The sequence below is a fragment of the Petaurus breviceps genome, unplaced genomic scaffold (genome assembly GCF_028583685.1).
Source record: "Petaurus breviceps papuanus isolate PSGF00001 unplaced genomic scaffold, PetGlider_PUasm1.0 91133, whole genome shotgun sequence".
NCBI lineage: Eukaryota > Metazoa > Chordata > Mammalia > Diprotodontia > Petauridae > Petaurus > Petaurus breviceps.
This window is the reverse complement of record NW_027187419.1, coordinates 97,547,720-97,570,792: the sequence shown is the minus strand read 5'-3', so window position 1 is coordinate 97,570,792 and position 23,073 is coordinate 97,547,720. Positions and strand designations below refer to the sequence as shown.

Sequence of the window (23,073 nt, the reverse complement as noted above, 5' to 3'; positions counted from 1 at the left end):
GGTTACACGGCCAGGTGTTTCTGGGTGGGTGCTAAGTGTCCGAGCCTGGGATTCGATCTCCAGGTCTTCTCAACACTGGAGCTGGTGCTCTTACTCGCTGTGCTATCTGGCCGCCCCTAAATAAAGCATTTTCCAGGCACATTTGAATTGACCTTATTTATTGATTCATTCTTGTACGAATCCCTGGACACCAGCATAACAATGGGATTTTCATGTATAAGGAAATTATCTACTCCTTTAATTATGTTAAAAACTATCATTCCTTTAAATTTTCCTCTTAAAAATCAGAATATATAAGGAAGTAGAACTAATGGTTGCTAGGTATCCATGAGAATTAATTGATAGCTATCCCCTTTTTTCCTCTTCCAGTCTCTCCTGTTTGGCTTTCTTACAGTACTAAGAATCAAGGGAAGTTTATAAAGTGAGGCTAGGATATTGATGTTGGTATCTATCCTCTGAGTACTTTTTATCTTCTGAGAGCCCTTTTTGTACCAGATCTCTCTCCTCTTTGGTTGAGAGAGTCAGCATTGGGCACATATCCTCATCTAATTTCTGAGAGAGCAGTTCCAAAGACCGATGGCTTCAGTTGTCATGACAGAGAATCTATTTTGTAAATGGCCAGCAATGGTGCTAATGATCTCCTAGGTGGAAAATGGTTTGGGTTTCCCTGGAATCAATCAACAAAGCTGGCAAGCAAGAAAATATTACCAGTATAGGTCTGCTCATCTTTAAGTAGGTTCCTTTATTCATTAAGTCACCCTTTGTTGTTACAGGAAAATGTACTGGACTGATAGTGGAACTGAAAGTGGGATACCAACAAAGGTTGCTAGTGCTAACATGGATGGCTCACAGATAAAAACTTTGTTCACCGGAAACCTTGACCACGTGGAGTTCATCACCATTGACATTAAAGAACAAAAGCTATACTGGGCAGTCACCAGCACAGGAGTGGTATGAAAAATAATGCTAAAAATATCTGACTTACATTTGTATGGAGCTTTTACAACTCACAAAGTTCCTTCTAGACAATAGCTTTATGAGGCAGATAGAGAAAAATATCATGATCCTTTTTTTTTTTTTTTAAGCATGAGGAAGCTGAGAATCCAAGAAGTTGGGACCTGCCCACAGTCACACAACTAGTTTTGGAATTGTTCAAATTGAAATTCACACCTAAGTCTTCTACCTTGAAATTCAATGTTGTTTTCCCCCTACCACCCTTTCTCAACAAGCTCATGTAGCTTAAACAGATGGAGCTTTAGCTTGCTTTGCCATAATTCTTGTTAATGTTTACTGTTCTTGTAGTTGAGATCATAAAAGATGTAGAGTCTGTAATTTGTCTTAGAAAATTGTTATGGTATTTACTCACTCTTTTCTACCAGTAATTTTTCTTGAGTCTGTTCTAAAACCTCTTTGCAATGCAAGTCTATTTCTTCTGTTCCTGGTAGTTACTCAGAAAAGCTTGTCACAATCTGTTATAGAATAAACCTTTATCACAATAAATGTCACATTGGTCTTCTCTTCTTCAGAGTAAATGATTCTGATTCTTCACTTGCCCCTCAAAGGTTTTTTCCCCCTCCAACTCTTTAATTCTCTTAATCTCATTCCCTGGAAACTCCTTCAGCTCCAATTGCAAAGCTTACAATCTAACACCATATGTTCATTGGAGTTTTACTTAAAATAGTTCTACTTATATAGCCTAATCTGAAGTTGAGAGCCTGGATGGTTTTAATACTTCTTTCTTCTATGTAAAACTAATGATATGCTAAATGCTTCCTTAGATTGAGAGGGGAAATGTGGATGGTACCAATCGAATGATCGTGGTATTCCATCTTTCTCATCCGTGGGGAATTGCTGTCTATGATTCCTTCCTCTATTACACCGACCAAGATTATGAGGTCATTGAGCGGGTTGACAAATCTACTGGTGCAAACAAAGTTGCCCTGAGGGACAATGTTCCCAACCTGAGGTGTCTTCGAGTTTATTACAGAGACAGTGAGTATTTGTCGCCCCCTTCCCATAATAGTAAAGGTGTGAATCTCCCAAACACTTAGGGTATAGATTCCAAAATAAAGTTGTATAAAAATAATAGTGAAAAAATATTATGCCATCCCTCAAGCTTTTCATGAAGTTCCAAATATTTGCAAGGATTTTTTAGATGACAGATCCATTCCTTACTATGTCTACATATTGAGTATTCTTAAATCTGGGAGAAGAGTGAGATAATCTAGAATCCACCTTACCGATATATCCTTAAAGCAGTGATTCACAGGAATTATAGATCTTAGGTCTTGAACAGAAGAACAATGGAATTAGAGTTTCATTAGAGGGTTCTTACACAGCTTTAACCTCTTCCTTCAATTATATGTTTTCCACCTATGCCTTTAGAAACATCATTTTCAGTTTGCCTCTTTCAATAAGGTTGTAGTTATTTTGTACTTGAAATGTTTTGATCACCAATCTGTTACTTTCTAGTATTGTTAAAGAAATTGTTGTTAATTACCCTTCTCCATTCAGTTTATCTTTTAGTATTTAATAGTTCTGTATGGTTCCTTTTATTGAATGTGAAGATGCATGTTTTATTAATTTATCTTGTAAATATGCCTGGAACAGTAGTTCTCAAAGTGTAGTTTGGAGACCCCTGGGAGTCCTTGAGAGCCTTTTAGGGTGTCTGTAGCTCAAAACTATTTTTATCAATAATACTAGGATGTTTTAGTTTTGAATAGAATAAATGTCAATATATTAAAGACCCTTTAGTGGTCCTCAATAATTTTTAAGAACATGAAAGATGTTCTGAGGTAAAAAAAAAAAGTTTGAGGACCACTGGCTTGGAGATCTGTGGATACATAAATATTATTAAGATGTCAGAATTTTAAAATAAAAATGTTGATTTTTTAAAAAAACTTTGGCGATTGCTCCAGTATAGTATTACAGAAGGAAAGAAGTTAATGTCTATACATGAAAACATATATACATGAAAATAGTTAAAATTTCCATTTTGCCTTACTGTACATAATTTATAATGAAATGTTAACCAATGATAATTTAAAAATTACCGAACAGCAGTTAATATTCAGTTCAAATATCTTTGGGTGTTAGATTATTTTTACCTAAGCAGTCATATCTATTCTAAGCATTGTTCTCCCATTTTTTCCCCATGTGAGTGATTAGTACATATGTGTTTTCCTTGCTGTAACTTTTAATGATGAACTATTAGGGATTATATTTTAAAATAAGAGATAGGGAGACAAGTAAATGTTTTAAATGATTGAAAACACTCACATATGCACACACTCCTGCTTCTATTATAGATTCTGCTGGTTCTTCAAATGGTTGTAGCAACAACATGAATGCTTGTCAGCAAATTTGCCTGCCTATCCCTGGAGGGCTGTTTTCCTGTGCCTGTGCTACAGGATTTAAACTCAACCCTGATAATCGAACCTGCTCTCCATATAGTTCATTTATAGTTGTTTCAATGCTAACTGCGATCAAAGGCTTTAGTTTGGAGGCATCAGATCATTCAGAAGCCATGGTACCAATGGCAGGCCGAGGTAGGTGACTGTAAAGACATCTGACTCATTTCAATACCAGGTTTAGGTCCATGCCATCATTCAGAGACACCCCTTGACCAGATCTCTGAATTTGGGATGGACCAGATAAGACCATACATAATCTTCTCTTTCTCTTTTGCTAAGGGGACCTCTCCTATCACTATAGAGCAAAATAAAATGTTATATGGCTTATAGATATATGACTCTATACACACATGCACACTTTTTATGAAAGACTGACATGAGAATGTAAAGAAATAAGAAATTTGTTTCCCGCTTGTTTTGGAGCTAGCTTTTTAGATATGGATGATAGTGTGGTAAGACTGGGTCATAGGCAGGGTAGAGGGAGAAGATGAAGAACAGGGAAGAAAAGAAAGATATAATTGAAAAAGAAGTAGAAAGGTGGGGCAAGTCACTAACAATTACTCTAGTAGTCACTTGGGGCATCTTGGTTACAAAGCAGATTTTTGAAATTTTTCAGAGTTGCAAAAAGACAAAAGTTCAGTTATTTTATTTTTTAATTCCCCCAAAGCATGGGAATTTGTAAAACAAACTCTTGTTTTCTGGGGGTAGGATAATGATAAGTAGGGGAGTAGAGAAAGGCAAGGAAGAACAGTGGCAGAAAGGCAGATAAATGCAAAAATTTTGCTTGTTTGTACAGAATGGTTAATGCATCGACTTTTAAATGTTTCAGGACGAAATGCACTGCATGTGGATGTCCACGTGCCTGCTGGCTTCGTTTACTGGTGTGATTTCAGCAGTACTGTAGCATCTCAGAATGGAATACGGAGAATTAAACCCGATGGATCTAATTTTAGAAATATCATCACAAATGGGATAGGACGAAATGGCATCCGAGGTATTGCGGTTGATTGGGTAGCAGGTAGGTGATTATACTGAATCAACCAATCAGGATTTATTAAAGTACCTCACAGGTACCAGGCACTGTTCTAGGCCCTGGGGATACAAGCACAATGGATGAAACCATCCCTACTCTCATGGAGCTTATACCTAAGGGAAATTTATTCCTTTTATATTTTTTGCATTTTTAGCCACTTTAGCCTGAAACTTGTTTGAACTATGTATTCTGCAGAGCTTGTTTCCTAGATAATTACTATTAGAATAATTTAAAATGAATATGCAGTATGAATTTAAATTAGACTAATATGATTATATTATAATCATAATGTATAATTATTAAGTATAAGTTATGTGATTAAATTCACGAAGGACAATTGATGCCAAGGTCTTTCAGATGATAAATTTAAAAATCATAATCCCATTATTAACTACTGCTAATATATGCAGAATTGTAAAAGAAAATTGACCAGAAACTTTAAATTTTGGATCTATGTTAAGAAATATTCAGTTCTCATACATAGTAACACCTTGTCTCATAAGTTATGATTAATCAAAGAGCACATTTTAAGGCCACTTTTTAAGAGAACTTCAATTTTACCCTGACAAACTATTTTATTTATTTAAAATTTTATTTTTTTGGTTACATTTGAGTTCCAATCTGTTTTTTTCCCTCCCTCTCAGTAGAGAAGGCCAACATTTGACAAATATATATAATGAAACTATAAAATCCAGAATTTCGTATATCAATTCTTTCTCTGGAGGTAGGTAGCAGCTTCCATCATAGGTCCTTTGTAGTTAATTTGAATGTTCATATTACTCAGAATAGATTAGTCATTCACATTTATTCTCTGAACAATATTGCTCTTACTGTGTACAGTGTTCCCTTAGTTCTGCTTGTTTCACTCTTTTATTTCATACAAGTCTTTCCATGTTTTCCTAAAACCAACCTATTCATCATTTCTTATGGCACAGTGGTATTCCATCACAATCATAAACCACAACATATTCAGCCATTCTTTAATTGATGAGCATTCCCTCAATTTCCATTTTTTTTTGCCACCACAGAGTGTTGCTATAAATATTTTGGAACATATAGGTTTTTTTTTTTCCTTTTTCCCTCACCACCTTGGAAAATGGACCTACTAGTGGTATTGCTGGGTTACACATAGTTTTATAACTGTATCAGCAAGAACTTGATTTTTAAAACAGTTCCCGCCATCTAAGTGTTACATTAAATCAGTTGAATAGTAACCACTTTGGCATGCTATACCATAGGTGGATTTTTGAAGGGGTCATCATTTGATTTTTGTACGGCATTAGCTCCGTCAGTGCATATCATAACCCTGCAAGGGCTCAGCAGAGGTAATTCATGAGTTGCTGTGACCAAAAATTCATTATCTAATTGCCAAACTTCTGGGGGGTTTTCTTAATTTAAATCAATTCTCTCAGGATGGATATGTACATAATCTTATTATAGGCCCATATGTAATGTTTGTTAGGATCTGTTAGAGATTGTACTTCTTGGGCTAAGTCTTCTGATGACTTTGGATCACCTCCATGCACCAATCAGGTCCTGGAATAAGATGTTAGTGGAGGAAATGCAGCTACATCTTACAAATAATAGACATTAATACACATCTCCAAGCTATACAGATTACATAGTTAATAGTATTACTTATAACAATGAATACTTGTCCCTATTTTGTTAAAAAAAAAGCAAATTAAGAGCTTTAATGTCAATAATAGATGCAGTCATATAAGTAAACTGAACTTTAACTAGACTCTTGTATCCAGTTCTGAAGTTCATTTTGGACCAGACCTGTGTATGAGAAAATCTTAAGTACAAGAAAATCCTGGAGTCAAGTGTCTGAGGCCATATTTGAACTCAGGTCCTCCTGATTCCAGGACCACTGCTCTATTCAATGTGCCACCTAACTTCCCCTCAGCTTATTTTTTTAGAAGCTTTAGAGAGCTTTATAGCAACTTTAGAGTGTTGTCTGAAGTACTGAAGAATTAAGAGATTTACTCACATGGTCAGGAAGTTTCAGAGGCAGAACTGGAACCCATGTCTTTCTGACTTTATGGTCAACTATATCCATTACCCCATACCTTCTCTTCTTGTATACAATTACTTTTTTTTTTTACTAAATAAGTTGAGAGGCTAGTGGCCTAGTGTAAAGCATGCTGGACTTGGAGCCAGGAGAGAACTGTGTTCAGATCCCATGTGATGCTTATTAGCTGTGTGATCATGGGAAGTTTCTTTATCTATAGTGATAATAACACCTATGGTACTGTCCTCAGAGGGATTTCTAAGGATTAAGTGAGATAATGAATGTAAAGTATTTTGGAAGTTTTTAAGCACCATATAAAGTAATTTATTATATATTCATTTACCTTGTTAGAGCGTATGGGTAGAAGTAGTGTCAGAAAGAACAATCTCAATTTTTTCTCCAGTAAAAGTCAAAGTTTGTTAAATAAAAGACAACTAATATGATTCTCAGGTATATACACGGGTGAATTGTGATTTTAGGGACCAAAGATATATAGGATTTCAAAGAGTGGTTTACTGGTTGTAGCAACAAAAGCCAAAAACTTCATGCTATATAAGCATAGTGGAGACCAGTCAACATCCACCATTGATTCCCTTCCTGTCTCCCCCACCTGCCCTGTACTGTACTCCTTCCTTGCAAGAATTGAGATTTTATTCTAAGAGGAGGATGTATAATGTGAACTTTCTTTTAAATGGATGTTGAGCCTTTGAAAGAGTTAAGATAAAAAAATTCTGTTAATCACTGTTTTATGTAGTATAGTCTAGGAAAAGACTTAAAATACTCTTAAATATATGTAAAAAAGTCATTTGAGATAGTCTGCCCATCACAGGATGGGTAGACTATCTCACATAGGCTGATGGCTTTTCTTCACTGTTGCTCTATCATTGATGTATGGGAAGAATTCAGAAGGGAGATGGAGCTGCCTCCCCTGGATCCCTCAAAGATAATGAGTTTTCTGAGTCTTAGAAGAAGCAGACTTAAGCATCCATTATCTTAGGGGTTAGGGGAAGAATATTCTGAGAACTATGCCATCAAATGGAAAACAAGTTGTAGATTTTGATAAAAAATTTAATTTGCTCCAGGGGCCAATGTAGACTACCACTGTAATCTCTAAGAAACAATCTTTAGTATCTAATAGTAAACAATCATCTTTCTAGTTCCCAACTCAGGCATTTGCATATCATCTTTGAGAGGGTGACATGTATTGGCCTAAACCTGACTTTCTTTGGCCTGAACTTGAAAAGCTGTCACCTTTTCTTTCCTTACCTTTCAATCTGTTCATTACCATTTAGTTTTTTTCCCCCACAGGAAACCTTTACTTCACCAATGCTTTTGCATCTGAGACATTGATAGAAGTGCTACGAATAAATTCTACCCACCGCCGTGTTCTCCTGAAAACAACTGTGGACATGCCCAGACATATAGTGGTAGATCCGAAGAACAGATACTTGTTCTGGGCTGACTATGGACAGAACCCAAAGATTGAACGTGCTTTTCTCGACTGCACTAACCGAACGGTGCTTGTGTCCGAGGGCATTGTTACTCCCAGGGGTTTGGCAGTAGACCATAGCAATGGCTACATTTATTGGGTTGATGATTCTTTAGATATAATTGCCAGAATCAATCAGCAAGGAGGTGATACTGAAATGGTTCGCTATGGGAGTCGCTATCCTACACCCTATGGCATCACAATTTTTGAAAACACTATGATATGGGTGGACAGGAACCTGAAAAAAGTCTACCAAGCTAGTAAAGAACCAGGGAATACGGATCCTCCAAGAGTGATAAGGGACAACATCAATTGGCTAAGAGATGTGACCATCTTCGACCCACAGTTTCAGCTCCAGTTACCTGAGGAAGTTAACCACAATCCATGCTTAAAGAATTATGGAGGATGTTCCCATTTATGTTTTGCATTGCCTGGGTTGCAGGCACCAAAATGTGGCTGTTCCTTTGGGGAGCTGGAAAGTGATGGAAAGAGTTGTGCCATTTCTACAGAAAATTACCTTATCTTTGCTATGGAAAATTCTCTGAGAAGCATATACCTGGACCCTGAGAACCACAGCCCACCATTTCGTAAACTGAATGTGCCCAGGACTGCAGTGGCTTTAGACTTTGACAGTATCAACAACAGAATATACTTTACACAAAGTTCTACAACAGCGAGTGGCCGGATTTCCTATGTTAGCCTGTTATCTGGGACTACTTCCCCAACTGTCATTGCAACAGGTTAGTGTGTTGCAGATTCTGCTTGTTTTGAAGTCAAACATGATGAGCTGAAACGTGATGATTAGTTGAATGGTTCCAAGGTGACTGCACAGAGCCTAACTTTTTTTTTCTCTGTTTGCATATTTGCATATAGATGTAGGGATTCCAGATGGCATTGCATTTGATTGGATCAACAGTAGAGTTTATTACAGTGATTACCTGAACCAGACCATTAGCTCCATGGCAGTGGATGGATCTAATCGTACTGTGGTTGCTCGAGTACCACGGCCAAGGGCAATTGTGTTAGATCCTTGCAGAGGGTTTGTCTTTTTCTTTCCTTTGACTTATGTGTCCTCACTCATTGCTTCTATAGGTTTTGGAGGCAGGTGGGTGGACAAGAGCCTGATTTTCATGTGCCTGTAAAAGTCATATGGAAATAGAAAGTTAAGAGAAGATTGAGTGGCTATAAACAAATAGATCTTTTTACATGGAGAATTTTGGAAGGGATAATGAACAGCTAATACACTCCCCTACTTCCCCTCAAATGCAGGTCACACCTAAGTGAAGAGGTTGGCAGTAAGACAGGGAAAATGATATACTACTCTCCACTGATTCAGTAAATCCTAGTTGATAAAGCTTAGGAAAGCATGAGGGTGGAAATGGAATAAGTTGATGCCTCCTTACATTAAGAAGTCTGAATGTTTCTGCTTTTTATATGAGACTTTTATATGTGCTGAATTGATCATTGATTAATCATTGCTTTTTTTGTATGAATAGATACATGTATTGGACTGATTGGAGTACTAATGCTAAAATTGAGAGAGCCACATTGGGAGGAAACTTCAGAATTCATATTGTAAACACCAGTCTGGTTTGGCCAAATGGTCTTACTCTGGACTATGATGAAGACTGGCTGTACTGGGCAGATGCAAACCTGTATGTGTCTCTGTTCCGTATTTTTCAAGTAGTTTTTGTTTTTTAGAAGAGAGGAACATTTTATGGGCCTATAGTTGGTGAAAAATCTAACTAAAAGTGACTAGAATAAAGGAACAAATATAGGATTCACATAAGTATACTCTGTAAATTGCTATTGTTACTTTATATGTGACTTCTCTTAGTAGACCATGAAGTCACACAGAATTCTTCCTTATAATCAACTGTATGGAATTACTGGGGGATTGACTTGATCCAGTTAACTTGGGCTTGATGGCCATGTGATAGGAATTCTAGCATTTTTTCTTTGTTCTTGGTTTATCTTGTGATTCTGGTTATGTGATACTGGGCAGCTCATAGCTTCATTCATGCCTCATTTTCTTTGTTGTTTGTTCTTCATTTTTGAAGAGGACAAATGACATCACAGGTGGTGTCTTGAATTTTGTGTGAATTGGAGTTAAGTGAGGCAAAACTGCACAAAGTTATCAGCCTCACTGTCTCTTCCTGAGTCATTAAAGTCTAGTGACAGAACAAAAGTCAAGAAGAATGGCTATGACTCAGGATTCAGTGAATGACCTTGGCATCTTCAATGCCTGGCCAAGCTCTAAGCACTCAGCCATGTTTGCTTCAGCCACCTTCATGGCCAATGGAACACATTGTTCTCATCAGTGCATTAGGATATATGGAATATTCAGGAGGACTAGCGCCTTTGGTGTGATAGCTTGCTGAGCCTTTTTGGGGCTGCTCATCCACCTTTCACCCAACTCTCATCTGTGGCTCCAAGAAGCTATAGCATGTGCAGCAGCCACACCTTGGTAAACCATCTCAGCGGATGGGCTAAACCAGACTGAGGGTAACTGACAGACCTCATTCCTGTCTGTGAGCTATGGAGATATCTACCCAAAGCATGTGAAGATTTCCCCTGGTGGAATGGGCAGATGAGAACATTTTCTTTTACATAACATGGGTCAATAGTATCTTATGTCCATGCTTGGATGCTTCCATATAAATGTTTAAATTAAGGCAATTAAACTAAAAGTCAAGTGAGAGAAGTATTATATTTTCACATTCCTTATATCAGGCAATTTTCTCTACGGATATCTGAGACTTCTAGTTTCAAGGATGATTTTATGTTCATTTACTGCATAAGTGACCTTTGGCAAATCATTCAACCTTTTTGGTCTCAATTTCTTCATCTATAAAATTGAGGGTAAAGGGCTAGTTAATCTTGAAGGTCACTTCCAGTGACCTATTATTCTATTTGGAAACAAGTGACTAAGGAAACAAGACCCCCTTTCATGATAAGAAAAAGCACAAGGAAAACAGCCCTATAGACAAACATGCTCATGAAAAGGTCAGATTGGGATTGGGATAAAAGCAGTAGTTGGGTATAGGAACTGAGGGAGGTATTTGGAGGCCTGAGCTTTCTGAACTCTTGTGTGATCTCATTCATTTTAGGCAGAAGATTGAACGCTCCTCCTTGACTGGAGCAAACCGGGAAGTAATTATCAGTACGGCTATCCATCCCTTTGCCATGACTGTCTATGACCAGCATATTTATTGGACTGACTGGAACACAAGGACTATCTACAGAGCCAACAAATATGATGGTTCAGAACAGATTGTAATGATCATGAATTTGCCACTGCGGCCAATGGATATTCATGTTCTAGTGAAGAATAGACAGCGGCAATGCCCCAACCCCTGTAGCCAATTTAATGGGGGATGTAGTCATATCTGTGCACCAGGTAACCATGGATAATAAAAATGAATATGCCTAAAGACATGAAAAGGAAAAAACAAATCATGTGTTACCTATAAGAGGAAGAGGTCAGGCAGCTTTGACCAAGATATTATAATAGAAGATTGGTTCAGAACACGAATTTCTCTAGTCAGGCCATATCTAAGCCTCTGGCTTTGATCTCATGTGGAACCCTTCTAGGGTTGCAAGTAGGCAACTCATTTTTCAGTTTAATTCAGATAATGGGGATTAAAAACAAGAGGAGAAGTTGAGGTTCTGAATTTTATGGACTGGGGAAGCAATGCTATAGAATTGGAAAAATGCTGGATTTTGAGTCAGAGTAGCCTCATCAAATCCTGCTTCTGCCACTTACTACCTAAGTCACCTGGGCAAGTCAATGAATGTCTCTGGAACTCAGTTTCTTTATCTGTAAAATGAGTGGATAGGACTAGATCAGTGGTGTCAGACTAAAATAAAAATGTGTCTTTGGGCCTCATGTTGATTTAGAAAACCATAAGTTAACATTATCTAGGTTGTATTATATTTTTATTTATTATGCTAAGCATTTTCCAATTACATTTTAATCTGGTTCTGCCAAACTTGAGAGTTTTTCATGCTGCAAAAAATTGGACACCTATGGATTAGATGACCTTTGTGGTCTCTTCCACTCTGCATCTATGATATGATTAATATTATCAATATGGGCAAAAGCTAAGCTACCCATCGCTAGTAGACAAATGTGTCTCAGTTGCTTTAAGGAATGGAGTCTCTTATTTGTGATATTTGTCATGGTACTTTGTAGTATGATGTCATATATATTAACAATAAGTTTTGTAAAGAATCATTTTGGAATCTGGTCCTCAGATTTCATTGGTATTGGTTGATTCCTGGTTTGGAGACCCTTTTTCCACTGATGCAAGATTGTCAATTTGTTTGCAATTTATTGTCAGTGAAGTTCCAAGGGCATTTTAGGTGAAGGTTAAGGAACTTGCCCAGGATAACAAGACAGTTTGTGTCAGAAGTAGGATTTGAACTGATGTGGTCCTGACTTCAAAGTTGAATCTCTTTCTACTAAGTAATGATACTTTTCCTTCTGATTCACATTGCTTTACAAATTGGGTAAATTTTGCAAAAAAAGGAATTTTCTTAGGATTAAGATTTCTGTAAGGGAAGGCTGTTTCTTTAAAGGTTAAGTTGAACTGCTTTTAGTAACAATATTTTTTGCTCTTTTACCACAAATAATGATAATTAATATTTATATCATGATTCAAGGTTTACAAAATGCTTTCCTCATAATAACCCTGTGAGGTAGATAGTAAAAATAAATATTTTCTTCATTTTTTTTTGTATAGGTGAGATCTAGAATTGGAAGATCATTTGGTCCAATTTTTTATTTATCAGATGAAGAAATTGAGGCTTAGAGAGGTTAAGTGACTTGCCCATGATTGGCCAAATGCTTCCTTGCTAGCAGAATTGAAACTAGGTTTTCCTTACGCCAATCCAATGCTTTTTACATGACACCATGCTACTTTTATGGGGCAGCTAGGTGGCACAGTGGATAGAGGGCTGGGCCTGAAGTCACTAAGACTCATCTTCCTGAGATAAAATCTGACCTCAGATACTTACTTAGCTGTGTGACTCTGGGCAAGTCACTTAACCTTGTTTGCTTCAGTTCCTCATCTGTTAAATGAGCTGGAGAAGGAAATGGCAAAATACTGCAATATCTTTTCCAAAAAGAATTGTGTACATCTGAACAGCAACAGTGCCACTTTTTGAGTAAAATAAATCAAAATACAGGAAATGTGTTTCTGTCAAACATATATAAGCCTGTTGAAGCAGTTGAGTACATAGGTGAAAGAACACTAGACTTTGGAGTCTGCACACCAAGAACTTTGAATTTGGAGTCATTAAGCTTGGATCTACGTCCAGTGCTGACACTAGCTACCTGACCACATGTTTCCTTAGCTGCAAAATTGGGATAAAAATAGACTCTATGCTCCGCAGTATTGTGAGAAAACTCACTTACGACCATAGGAGCATAGACGGTCCCCAGAGACCATTCAGTTCAATGCTCTTATTTTATGGATGAGGAAACTCATGCCCAGAGAGTTTAGTTCGCGCCAGTCGTGGCTGGCAGAGGTCCTTGGCCACCAGGTGTGGCACTCTTTCCACACTGACTCTCAATGCAAATTCAAGTCATTAGTCTGGTGAAGTCCAGCCCGATTACTTTGTGTAGGTGTTAATACAAACAAGTGTTTCTGAAGGAAAATAGGAACGTTTTGACATTCTGATCTTTTATTTCTCTCTGACATGACTTTCTTTAGGTCCTAATGGCGCTGAGTGTCAGTGCCCATCTGAGGGGCGCTGGTATTTGGCAAACGGAAACAAACACTGCATTACAGACAATGGTACGAGATGTGAAGGGGTGCAGTTCACATGCCTTAATGGGCGATGCATCTCAGAGCGGTGGAAGTGTGATAATGACAATGACTGTGGGGATGGCAGTGATGAGCTGGAAAGTGTCTGTGGTAAGACCTTTTTGTCCCTCTGCCACAGAGGTGGCTTGCAGGAATTCCAGTGTCACTGTTGGAAGGTGGAGTACCTGTGCCCAGGTATTGGATTTAGGATGGAAATGTAAATAACTTAATCTGGGAATCCTGAATAGATTACTGTTACATCTTTGGTACGTTGCTAAAGAATTTACATCATACAAGGGGCAAGAGACCCCAGCATTGCATTCCCTTGGGATTCTTTCCCTAATCTCCACTTCCAACTTCAAGTGCATTATGGCACATAAAACATAGGGAACTTTCTGTGAGTTGTGAAGTCAGTTATTGTCTTTGCTTCTTAGGAAAAGCTGCTTGTACTCAGTTTTTCTGGGGTTGAGATAAACAGGTGTATCTTGAGAGGACTGTATGGGTAAAAGAAAGGGGAATAACTTCTTTTTATAATCCTTGATTGGGTTTTTAAAAAGAGTAGAAAAGGTATTTTACATAATCTGACTAATTCAAGACAATCTACTTTGCATGTAGCCTATTTTGCAGCAGCCTTTGTTCTGGAAGGTAAATCCCAAAGCTCTCAGACTTCTTTGGCTGCTTTTTTTTTTCCTTCTAGAATTGAAATGCGGCATTAGTGAACACATTCCTTAAATCTTTTTTGTCTTTCTCCCTAGCATTTCACACTTGCCAGCCAACAGCATTCACCTGTGGCAATGGGCGCTGTGTCCCTTACCATTATCGCTGTGATCACTACAATGATTGTGGAGACAGTAGTGATGAGGCAGGCTGCTTATTCCGAACTTGTGACCCCAACACAGAGTTTGCTTGCAACAATGGGAGGTGCATATCCCTGGAATATGTCTGCAATGGTATCAATAACTGCTATGATAATGGCACTACAGATGAGAGGAACTGCCGTAAGTCCATCATAACCACCTATGATGCTTGAGGATTTGAAACTTTAGCATATATTAGATAATACCAACCATTTCCCTGTTATTGGGCATATGGATTGTTTCTAGGCTCTTTTTTGGCTCTTTTTAAACTATTTTTATGCTTAGGTCTTCTTTCTCCACCTACCTCCTTTCAATAGCATCCCTAGCCACCATTTTATTTTATGGAAGAAGAAATTGAGGCCTAGAGAAGTGAAGCAATTTGTTCAAAGTTTCACAAAGAATTGATGGCACAACCAAGATTAGACCCAATTTTCATGATGTTCTGTGCTTTTTTTAAACTTTATTCAGTGTTGAAGAAGCATCTTTCAAATGATGCATGTTCTACAATTTGTTGTTACAAAAATATACACTTTTTGTTTTGATGCACATTGTGATTTAGTAGCCTGACAGTGATCTAAACGTTAGTGTTCTTTTTTTTTAAATTTATTTCAAGCTGATCGAACGTGCCAGTCTGGATTTACAAAATGTCAGAACACAAATATTTGTATTCCTCGAACTTATCTTTGTGATGGAGATAATGATTGTGGAGATATGAGCGATGAGAGTCCCACTCATTGTGGTAAGTTTGTTTTTTAGAAAGATTACGTATTTCATAATATAATCAAAATAATTGATTGTCATTTTAGAATTGTCAATCAAATTGTTGTCTTAGAAGAGCCCCCTAAGAAAGAGTGGAACATTTCTTATGTGAAAGTCAAGCTTCCACTCCCCTCCCCATATTTCCAAATTCTCTTCTAATGGCCTTATACCAGACCTTCTGCTATTTCAGTTCTGAGATTTAATCCTGTGAGTTTTGAAGGTTTTTATAGTCTTCAGCAGTACCCTGTTAAAAGATAAAAATAACCTCAAAGTTTATTTACTCAAGGTTATTTATAAATTATTTACCTAAGCCATTTCTTTGTTTTTTTAAGGTGCTTTTCCAAAGTACAAATACTCTTGGGAGTACATTAAGTGCTTGAAGCAATTGAATTGGTCATTGTTTTTACATTTTATGTATAAGTATTTTTTTTGGACAGTAGCATCTACCAAACACTTTTTGGAAGTCTGCAACCCAAGGCAGGAGGCTTTCTTTAAGCATCAGTTATCCTTGAGAATAAAAGTTTAGATAGATCTATAGCATATGAATCTCTGTTAATCTGCTTTCTGACCAAAGCACAAAAGTATAACAATGAAAGAATCATAAAGAAGCAAAGGTCCTCAGTGCAAATGTGAATCAGGGATACAGGATAAATAGAGCTATCTTTGGGCTATTTGGCTTATTATAAATATTTCCCTGGCCAATCACTATATCTCATGGGTGGGACCAGGACAAGAGGCTGCTCCAGGATGGGGAACAAATCCTGCAGGTTCATTGAAGCCAAGCTACAAGAGGGGGGCAGGTACTTATTCTCTCTGCCTGTAGGGTCTGGAAAAAGAGACTCAGGAAAGGAATCTGAGTTAATAGACAAGTATATGTTACAGTTAAAGAGGGCTATAATTTGAGAATGAATGAAAGGAGTGACCTGCCTGCTCTCTAGGCCTAGAGCATATAGCCTAGCCCTGCAGCCTTCTATTTTGCCACTAACAAACATAGAGACATATTAGAAGCTGTGACGATATAATGATAGGGTGGGCAAAAATTCTGAGCAATAAGATCATGTTTCATTCATAGGTTTTATCTTTTCTTTTTCCTGTAGTCTCCCTGACTTGTACCAGCAATGAGTTCCATTGTACATCTGGGCGCTGTATTCCTGCTCATTGGTATTGTGATCAAGGAGTAGATTGTGCTGATGGCTCTGATGAGCCTTCTTCTTGTGGTAAGAAAGGAATCAGACTTAAGAAGTATTACAGGTTCATGAACAGCTAGAGCAGTGGTTCTTAATCTGAAGTTCCCGGACCTTCTTCAAGGATTCTGTGGATAGATTTCAAGGTGTTCTATGAACTTGGATGGGAAAATTACATCTTTATTTTCACTAATCTTTGGCTTCCTTGGTAATTATTTGTATCTTATCTTATGCACTTAAAAACATGATTCTGAGAAGGGGTGCAGAGACTTCAACAGACTGTCAAGGGGTCCATGACACAAAGTAGGTTAAGAGCTTCTGACTGAAGGGATGGATTGTGACATAAGAAGCACCTTCTTCCCTTCCTCCTCTCCCCCACCAATTGAATTGAAAATTCTTCATCAATTCCAAAGTAGCCTATGCTAATAATAGCTGCTGAATATTGTCAGCAGGGTAGATTGCATTCTAATGTTGCCCAATGCAACTGTCTGAGTAAGAAACAGAGTGAGGAGAAGGGTGTAGTAATAGAGAGCTGACTAGGTAGGTGGTGTATGCTGAACAAAGGGTCTATTGACTATCAGACTCTCTGTTCCTGGAAGTTGAAATGGGTAAATGGAGCTGAGGGAAAGATGATACATGTGCATTTATTTTATGGTTCAATTGGGTTGAATTTAACTTTAATTTTCTCTTCTCTAAAATAAGGGGTGGTGGTGGACAATATGAATCTATAAGGCCCCTTCCAGCTTTAAATCTGTGGTCCTATGCTTCTGTGGTAGGGTAGGCAATGTGATGGACTTGTAGTTATAAGACCTGCATTAACTAGATTGTGTCACTGTTTGCAAGTCTTTTAACCTCTCAAGACTTCATTTTACTCATTTGTAAAATAAGGGTTTGGGATTGTAAGAGTCTTTCTAGCTTTGACATTATGTAATTTTGTTTGTTCAATTCAGTTCTGTTCAGTTCACTTCAATTAAGTTAAAAAAAATCTTTAACCATTTAATTTTTTAGTTACCTAATACTGGAGTGTGGTAAGGAGCTTCTCAGTCCCCAAATCCAGTGTGTGTGATCCTCCTTCTGAGGCTCCCTGGGGTAGCTCGCTGTTATCTCTCCACCCTTTCCCTTCCCATTGTTCTGCCTTTCCTTTGTCACCATGTGTGGGTTGTAGCACTGCAGCTGAATTCACCTGGAGCCCATCATCTCCACCCATGAGTCGAGAGCAGGAAATTCTTAAGCCTTTTTGCATTGTGGATATCTTTGGAAGTCTGGTGAAGCCTAAGAACTCTTTCAAGGGAATAATACTTTTAAATGCATAAAATAAAATATATAGGATTACAAAGAAACCAATTATATAGAAATATAGTTCTCAAAATATATTTTTTAAAATGATCACTGGCTACAGGTTAAGAATTTCTGCTTGAGAGACTTTACTGGTATTTTCTCTCAGTTATGATATTTGTGGCCAGTTTGGGGTTCTGGTACTTGGAGGTGTCTATTAAAGCTCTTTTTTACACTGGAATATGTTAGTAGTAGGAAAAGAGTATTACATTTGACATCAGAAAATCTGCATTTGAGTCCTAACCACTTGCTTACTGACTTACTGACAAATCACATAAATTTTCTGAGCCTGAGCCTCTGTTTCCTCATCTATAAAAATGGGAATACCTATGCTAGCTATGTTTCAGACTTATTGTGAGGTTCAAATTAGATAATGTATGTAAATGAAAAGTATGATATGCCACATAGATGTCATAAATTTACTATTTCTTTAAAAACAGTATTTCATTTTTCCCCCAGTTACAATGTAAGAACAATTTTTAACATTCATTATTTCTTTTAAGTTTTGAGTTTCAAATTCTATCCTCCTTTCCATTCTTCCACTGTCCTGAGATGGTAAGCAATCTTATAGAAGTTATACATATAAAACATTTCCATATTAGTCATTTGTAGAGAAAAACTTGAACTAAAAAAGAAAGTAAAAAACAATATGCTTCAATCTGTATTCAAGCTCTGTCAGTTCTTTCTCTGGATGTGGATAGCATTTTTCATCATGATTCTTTAGAAATTGTCTTGGAGCATTGTATTGCTGAGAAGAGCTAAGCCATTCACAGTTGTTCATTATATACTATTACTGTTATTGGTGTACAGTGTTCTCCTGGTTCTACTCACTTCACTCTGCATCAGTTCTACAGGTATTTCCAGGTTTTTCTGAAATCATCCTTTTGATCATTTTTTATAGTACAAAAATATTCCATTGTGATCATATACCACAACTTGTTCAACTATTTACAAATTGATGGGCATTCCCTCAATTTCTACTTCTTAGCCACCATGAAAAGAGCTGCTATAGGGGCAGCTAGGTGGTGCAGTGAGTAAAGTGCCAGCCCTGGAGTCAGGAGGACCCGAGTTTGGTTCTGGCCTCAGACACTTAACACCCACACAAAAAAAGCTAGCCATGTAACCTTGGGCAAGTTACTTAACCCCAATTGCCCTCCAAAAGGCAAAAAAAAAAAAAAAAGAAAAAGAAAAGAACTGCTATAAATATTTTTGTTCAAATAGGCTCTTTTCCCCTTTTAAAAAAAATTCTCTTTGGGATACAAATCTAGTAGTGGTATTGCTGGGTCAAAGGGTATGTATGCACCGTTTTATAGCCCTTTGTGCATAGTTCTAAATGGCTCTCCAGAATGGGTGGATCAGTTTACAACTCTACCAGTAGTGCATTAGTGTCCCAGTTTTTCTACCTCCCCTCCAGCATTTACCATTTTCCTTTTTCTGTCATGTTAATCAATGTGATAAGTGTGAGGTGGTAGCTCAGAGTTGTTTTAATTTGCATTTCTCTAATCAATTGTGATTTAGAGGATTTTTTTTCATATGACTATAGATAACTTTGATTTCTTCATCTGAAAACTACCTGTTCACATCCTTGGACCATTTATCAATTGAGGAATGACATATTCTTATAAATTTGACTCAGTTCTCTATATATTTGAGAAATGAGGATTTTATCAGAATACTTGCTACAAATTTTTTATCTAGTTTTCGATTTACTTCTAATTTTGACTGAATTGGTTTTGTTTGTGCAAAACCTTTTAAATTTAATATAACAAAAATTATCCATTTTCTGCTCTGTAATGCTCTCTGTATCTTGTTTGGCCCTAAATTCTTCCCTTATACATAGATCTTATAGGCAAACTATTCCATGCTCTCCTAATTTTCTTATGATATCACTCTTTTTTTTATTTTTTTGCTTTTTCGAGGGAGGAAGAAAGGGCAGTTGGGGTTAAGTGACTTGCCCAAGGTCAAATGGCTAGTAAGTGTTAAATGTCTGAAGTTGATTTTGAACACAGGTCCTCCTGACTCCAGGATGGGTGCTCTATTAACTGCGCAACCTAGCCACCCCTATATCACTCTTTATGTCTAAATCATGTGCCCATTTGACCTTATCTTCGTATATGGTATGTCTTCTATTTGCTATTAATTTAAAAGGCAAAGGGACAACCTAGAATCTGACTGGATTTTCCCAGACTCAGGAAATGAGAATTAGGAATGGCTTAGTGAATAGAGCCATTTGCAGATACGTCCCAAGAAATATCTTTCTGCAAAGACAATTATTAACCTGAAAAAATTGTTCCTGGCTCTTTCCATTCAGAAAAGTGCATCAATATAGTTATATTTGATAGGTTCATTAAGAAGAAGAGTAATGTTGGTAATAGTAATAAAAGAGTAATAATAATAATAATGACTAGCATTTACATAGGACTTACTGTATGTGAGGGACTATGCTAAGTATTTTACAAATTTTGTCATGTTTGATCTTCATAATAGCTCTGTGAAGTAGATGCTATTGTGATCTCCCTTTTACAGTTGAGACAAAGAAAGGCTAAATGGCTAAAGGTCAAGGTCATATAGCTAGTAAGTCAGCTGAGATTTGAACTCAGATTTTCCCGACTTCAGGCCAAGCACCCCATCCATCATGCCACCTAGTTGCCTCTAATTCAGAGAGCAACTTGATCTGATGGCTTATCATCAAATTAGATAACCTCAGATGAAATAGAAAGTTAGTGAAGTACATAGTAAATAACACAATTTTGAAATCTTAGTTTTGACACTTGTGTTTCCCAGTCTTGGATCTATCAATGTTGACTTTTGTGAATTTTTTATTTCTCTAGAAACCAAATCTGTTTAATCTAACTGATCACACTCAGCAAGGTTATTAATTTTGCAGTGTCTCATGTGAGGACTTGTTCAGCGGACCAGTTCAGATGTGATGATGGCAGGTGTATTCCAAACACATGGATCTGTGATGGTGACAATGACTGTGGGGATATGAGTGATGAGGATCAAAGACACAGATGTGGTATGTGGAATAAATCTCATCCAATGTAATGTTTCATCCCTTGGAAATAATGCTGAGTGGCCCTTTTATCCTTGGACAGTTTTATGCTGAGAAGAGATTTCTATTTAATTGAATGGAAGTGTCAGAATTTTCTCTTTGCATTTCATCCTATAATTATTTGATGTTCTCCACTTAAATGCTTTACAATATATTTTTTAAAGTAACCCCACATTAATTTATCTCTGGTGCACTTAGCCAGCACAAGTAATTACCTAAATGGAGGTGACTTAATAAGGCTATCAATTTCCAGAGCAGATAAAGACAACTCTGAGTCTTGCTTTGGGAACAATTCCACCAATAAATCTGCAACTCCAAAATCTCATAATTTGGCTTTTAGCTGTGCCTTGTGGGTGGGGGAAGGGGAGGTTATTCCATCCAAGTGTCTCTATCTCTTTCTAAATGAAAAGATATTTTCTCATTGAATCCCAAAAGACAACTGGAATGCTGGCCAACGTGCCTCTGGAGATTTCCTTCCCACTACAGAAAATCCAAAACAATGGCCACGGGGGTTCTGCAGGTCCAATAACACCTGTGAATCCCTCTTGTGTGAAATGACTGTGATCAGTAGTTCAGCTTTGGCTGAGCTGAACAGAGGTTGGGCAGAGCCTACGGATTGGTCTTGGTGTTTTGTTTATTCCCCTGCTCTTTGAGCAGTTCTGGGACACCAACAATGAGAGTGAATAAAATAATTGCATCTTTATCTTTCTTTGAGGTAATGAAAACATGCTAGAAGCTCATTTGTTTTCTGCTAAGTCATTTGATTTCAGTTTCAGGCAACTCTTGATTGAAAATAACTCCTCTCACCTACTCTGCTTTTATGGGATTTTTGTTGTCATTGTTGTTCAATTGTTTTAGTTGTATCTGACTCTTCATGACCCCATTTGAGTTTTTCTTGGCAAAGATACTGGAGTGGTTTGTCATTTCCTCTTCAGCTCGTTTTACAAATGAGGAAACTGAGGCAAACAGGGTTAATTGACTTGTCTACAGTCACATAGCTAGTAAGTAACTGAGGCCAGATTTGAATTCAGATCTTTCTGACTTCAGGTCTGACACTCTTATCTACTGTGCCACATAGCTGCCCTGCTTCTGTGGGATACTTTATTAATTAAGAATATATGAAAATATCTAGGACAAAAAGGGGTTTTACTATAAATTGTGTAGATTGCTTTGGAATGGAGGCACAGTGTTGTAGAAAGAACACTGAACTTATATTAGAAGGCCTGGGTTTGAATTATAGCCTTGCTACTTCTTAGCAGCTAGGTAGTACATCTTGGGCCTGGAGCCAGGAAGACCTGAGTTCAAATTTAACCTCAGACACTTGCTAGCTGTGTGACCCTGGGCAAGTCTCTTAATCTTTGTTTCAGATACTTCAACTGCAAAATGGAAGCAATAGCAGCACCTACCTTGGAGAGTTATTGTGAGGGTAAAATGAAATGATAACTGCAGATTGCTTAGTATAATGCTCAGCACACAGTTGGTGCTGCATAAATGCTTATTCTCCCCCTCCCTAACCCCGCCTCCAGCCATGTGGTTTGCGGTAAATCACGTCGTCTTCCTGAATTTCAGGTTTCTTGGCTATAAAATAGGTATAACCATACCTGCCCCTTCTAGGTCAGTGTGGTCCATGGGTGAAATTTGAGGTAAGAAGGCCTGGGTTCAAATACTATTTTTCATACTTATCAGCTGTTTGATCATAAGCAAGGCACTTAACCTCATCTCATGGGGTCATTGTAAGGCTAAAATCCAATAATGTATGAAAAATGCTTTGCCCACTGGAAAGTACTGCGTAGAGCCAGTGAGTGATATTACCTAGTTTCTAAAGTTATTATGAGCTTGATATAATATATGTGGTGTACTTTTCCATTTATCATATGCCATCCAGCCCCTACTCTTTATTCAAATGGCCCCTATGTTAATGTAAGCCCTCATGACCTCATGCCTGGACTGTTGCAATAACCTCCTGCTTGGACTCCTTGTCTTAAATGTCCTGCATTCCAACCCACCCTCCACACAGCTGCCAAATGAATTTTCCTAAGGCACGGGTACAATTATATTACTGTCCTACTCAATAAACTCTAGTGCCTTCTTCTTGCCTTTAGGATCAAGTAAATCCCTCTGGTC

General features: G+C 37.5%; 1 protein-coding gene across 2 annotated transcripts in view; it reads left to right on the top strand.

Annotated features, from left to right (window-relative positions):
• LRP2 (LDL receptor related protein 2) overlaps positions 1–23,073 on the top strand; it is a 264,762-nt gene that overhangs the window by 152,905 nt on the left and 88,784 nt on the right. For both annotated transcript variants that reach the window (XM_069080640.1, XM_069080638.1), the window contains exons 35-47: positions 774–951; positions 1,779–1,992; positions 3,309–3,548; positions 4,243–4,431; positions 7,769–8,689; positions 8,823–8,988; positions 9,446–9,604; positions 11,060–11,349; positions 13,667–13,870; positions 14,515–14,757; positions 15,230–15,355; positions 16,473–16,592; positions 20,782–20,913. In XM_069080640.1, coding sequence (XP_068936741.1) covers positions 774–951; positions 1,779–1,992; positions 3,309–3,548; positions 4,243–4,431; positions 7,769–8,689; positions 8,823–8,988; positions 9,446–9,604; positions 11,060–11,349; positions 13,667–13,870; positions 14,515–14,757; positions 15,230–15,355; positions 16,473–16,592; positions 20,782–20,913 — 3,182 coding nt within the window. The remainder of the gene's footprint in view (positions 1–773; positions 952–1,778; positions 1,993–3,308; positions 3,549–4,242; positions 4,432–7,768; positions 8,690–8,822; positions 8,989–9,445; positions 9,605–11,059; positions 11,350–13,666; positions 13,871–14,514; positions 14,758–15,229; positions 15,356–16,472; positions 16,593–20,781; positions 20,914–23,073) is intronic.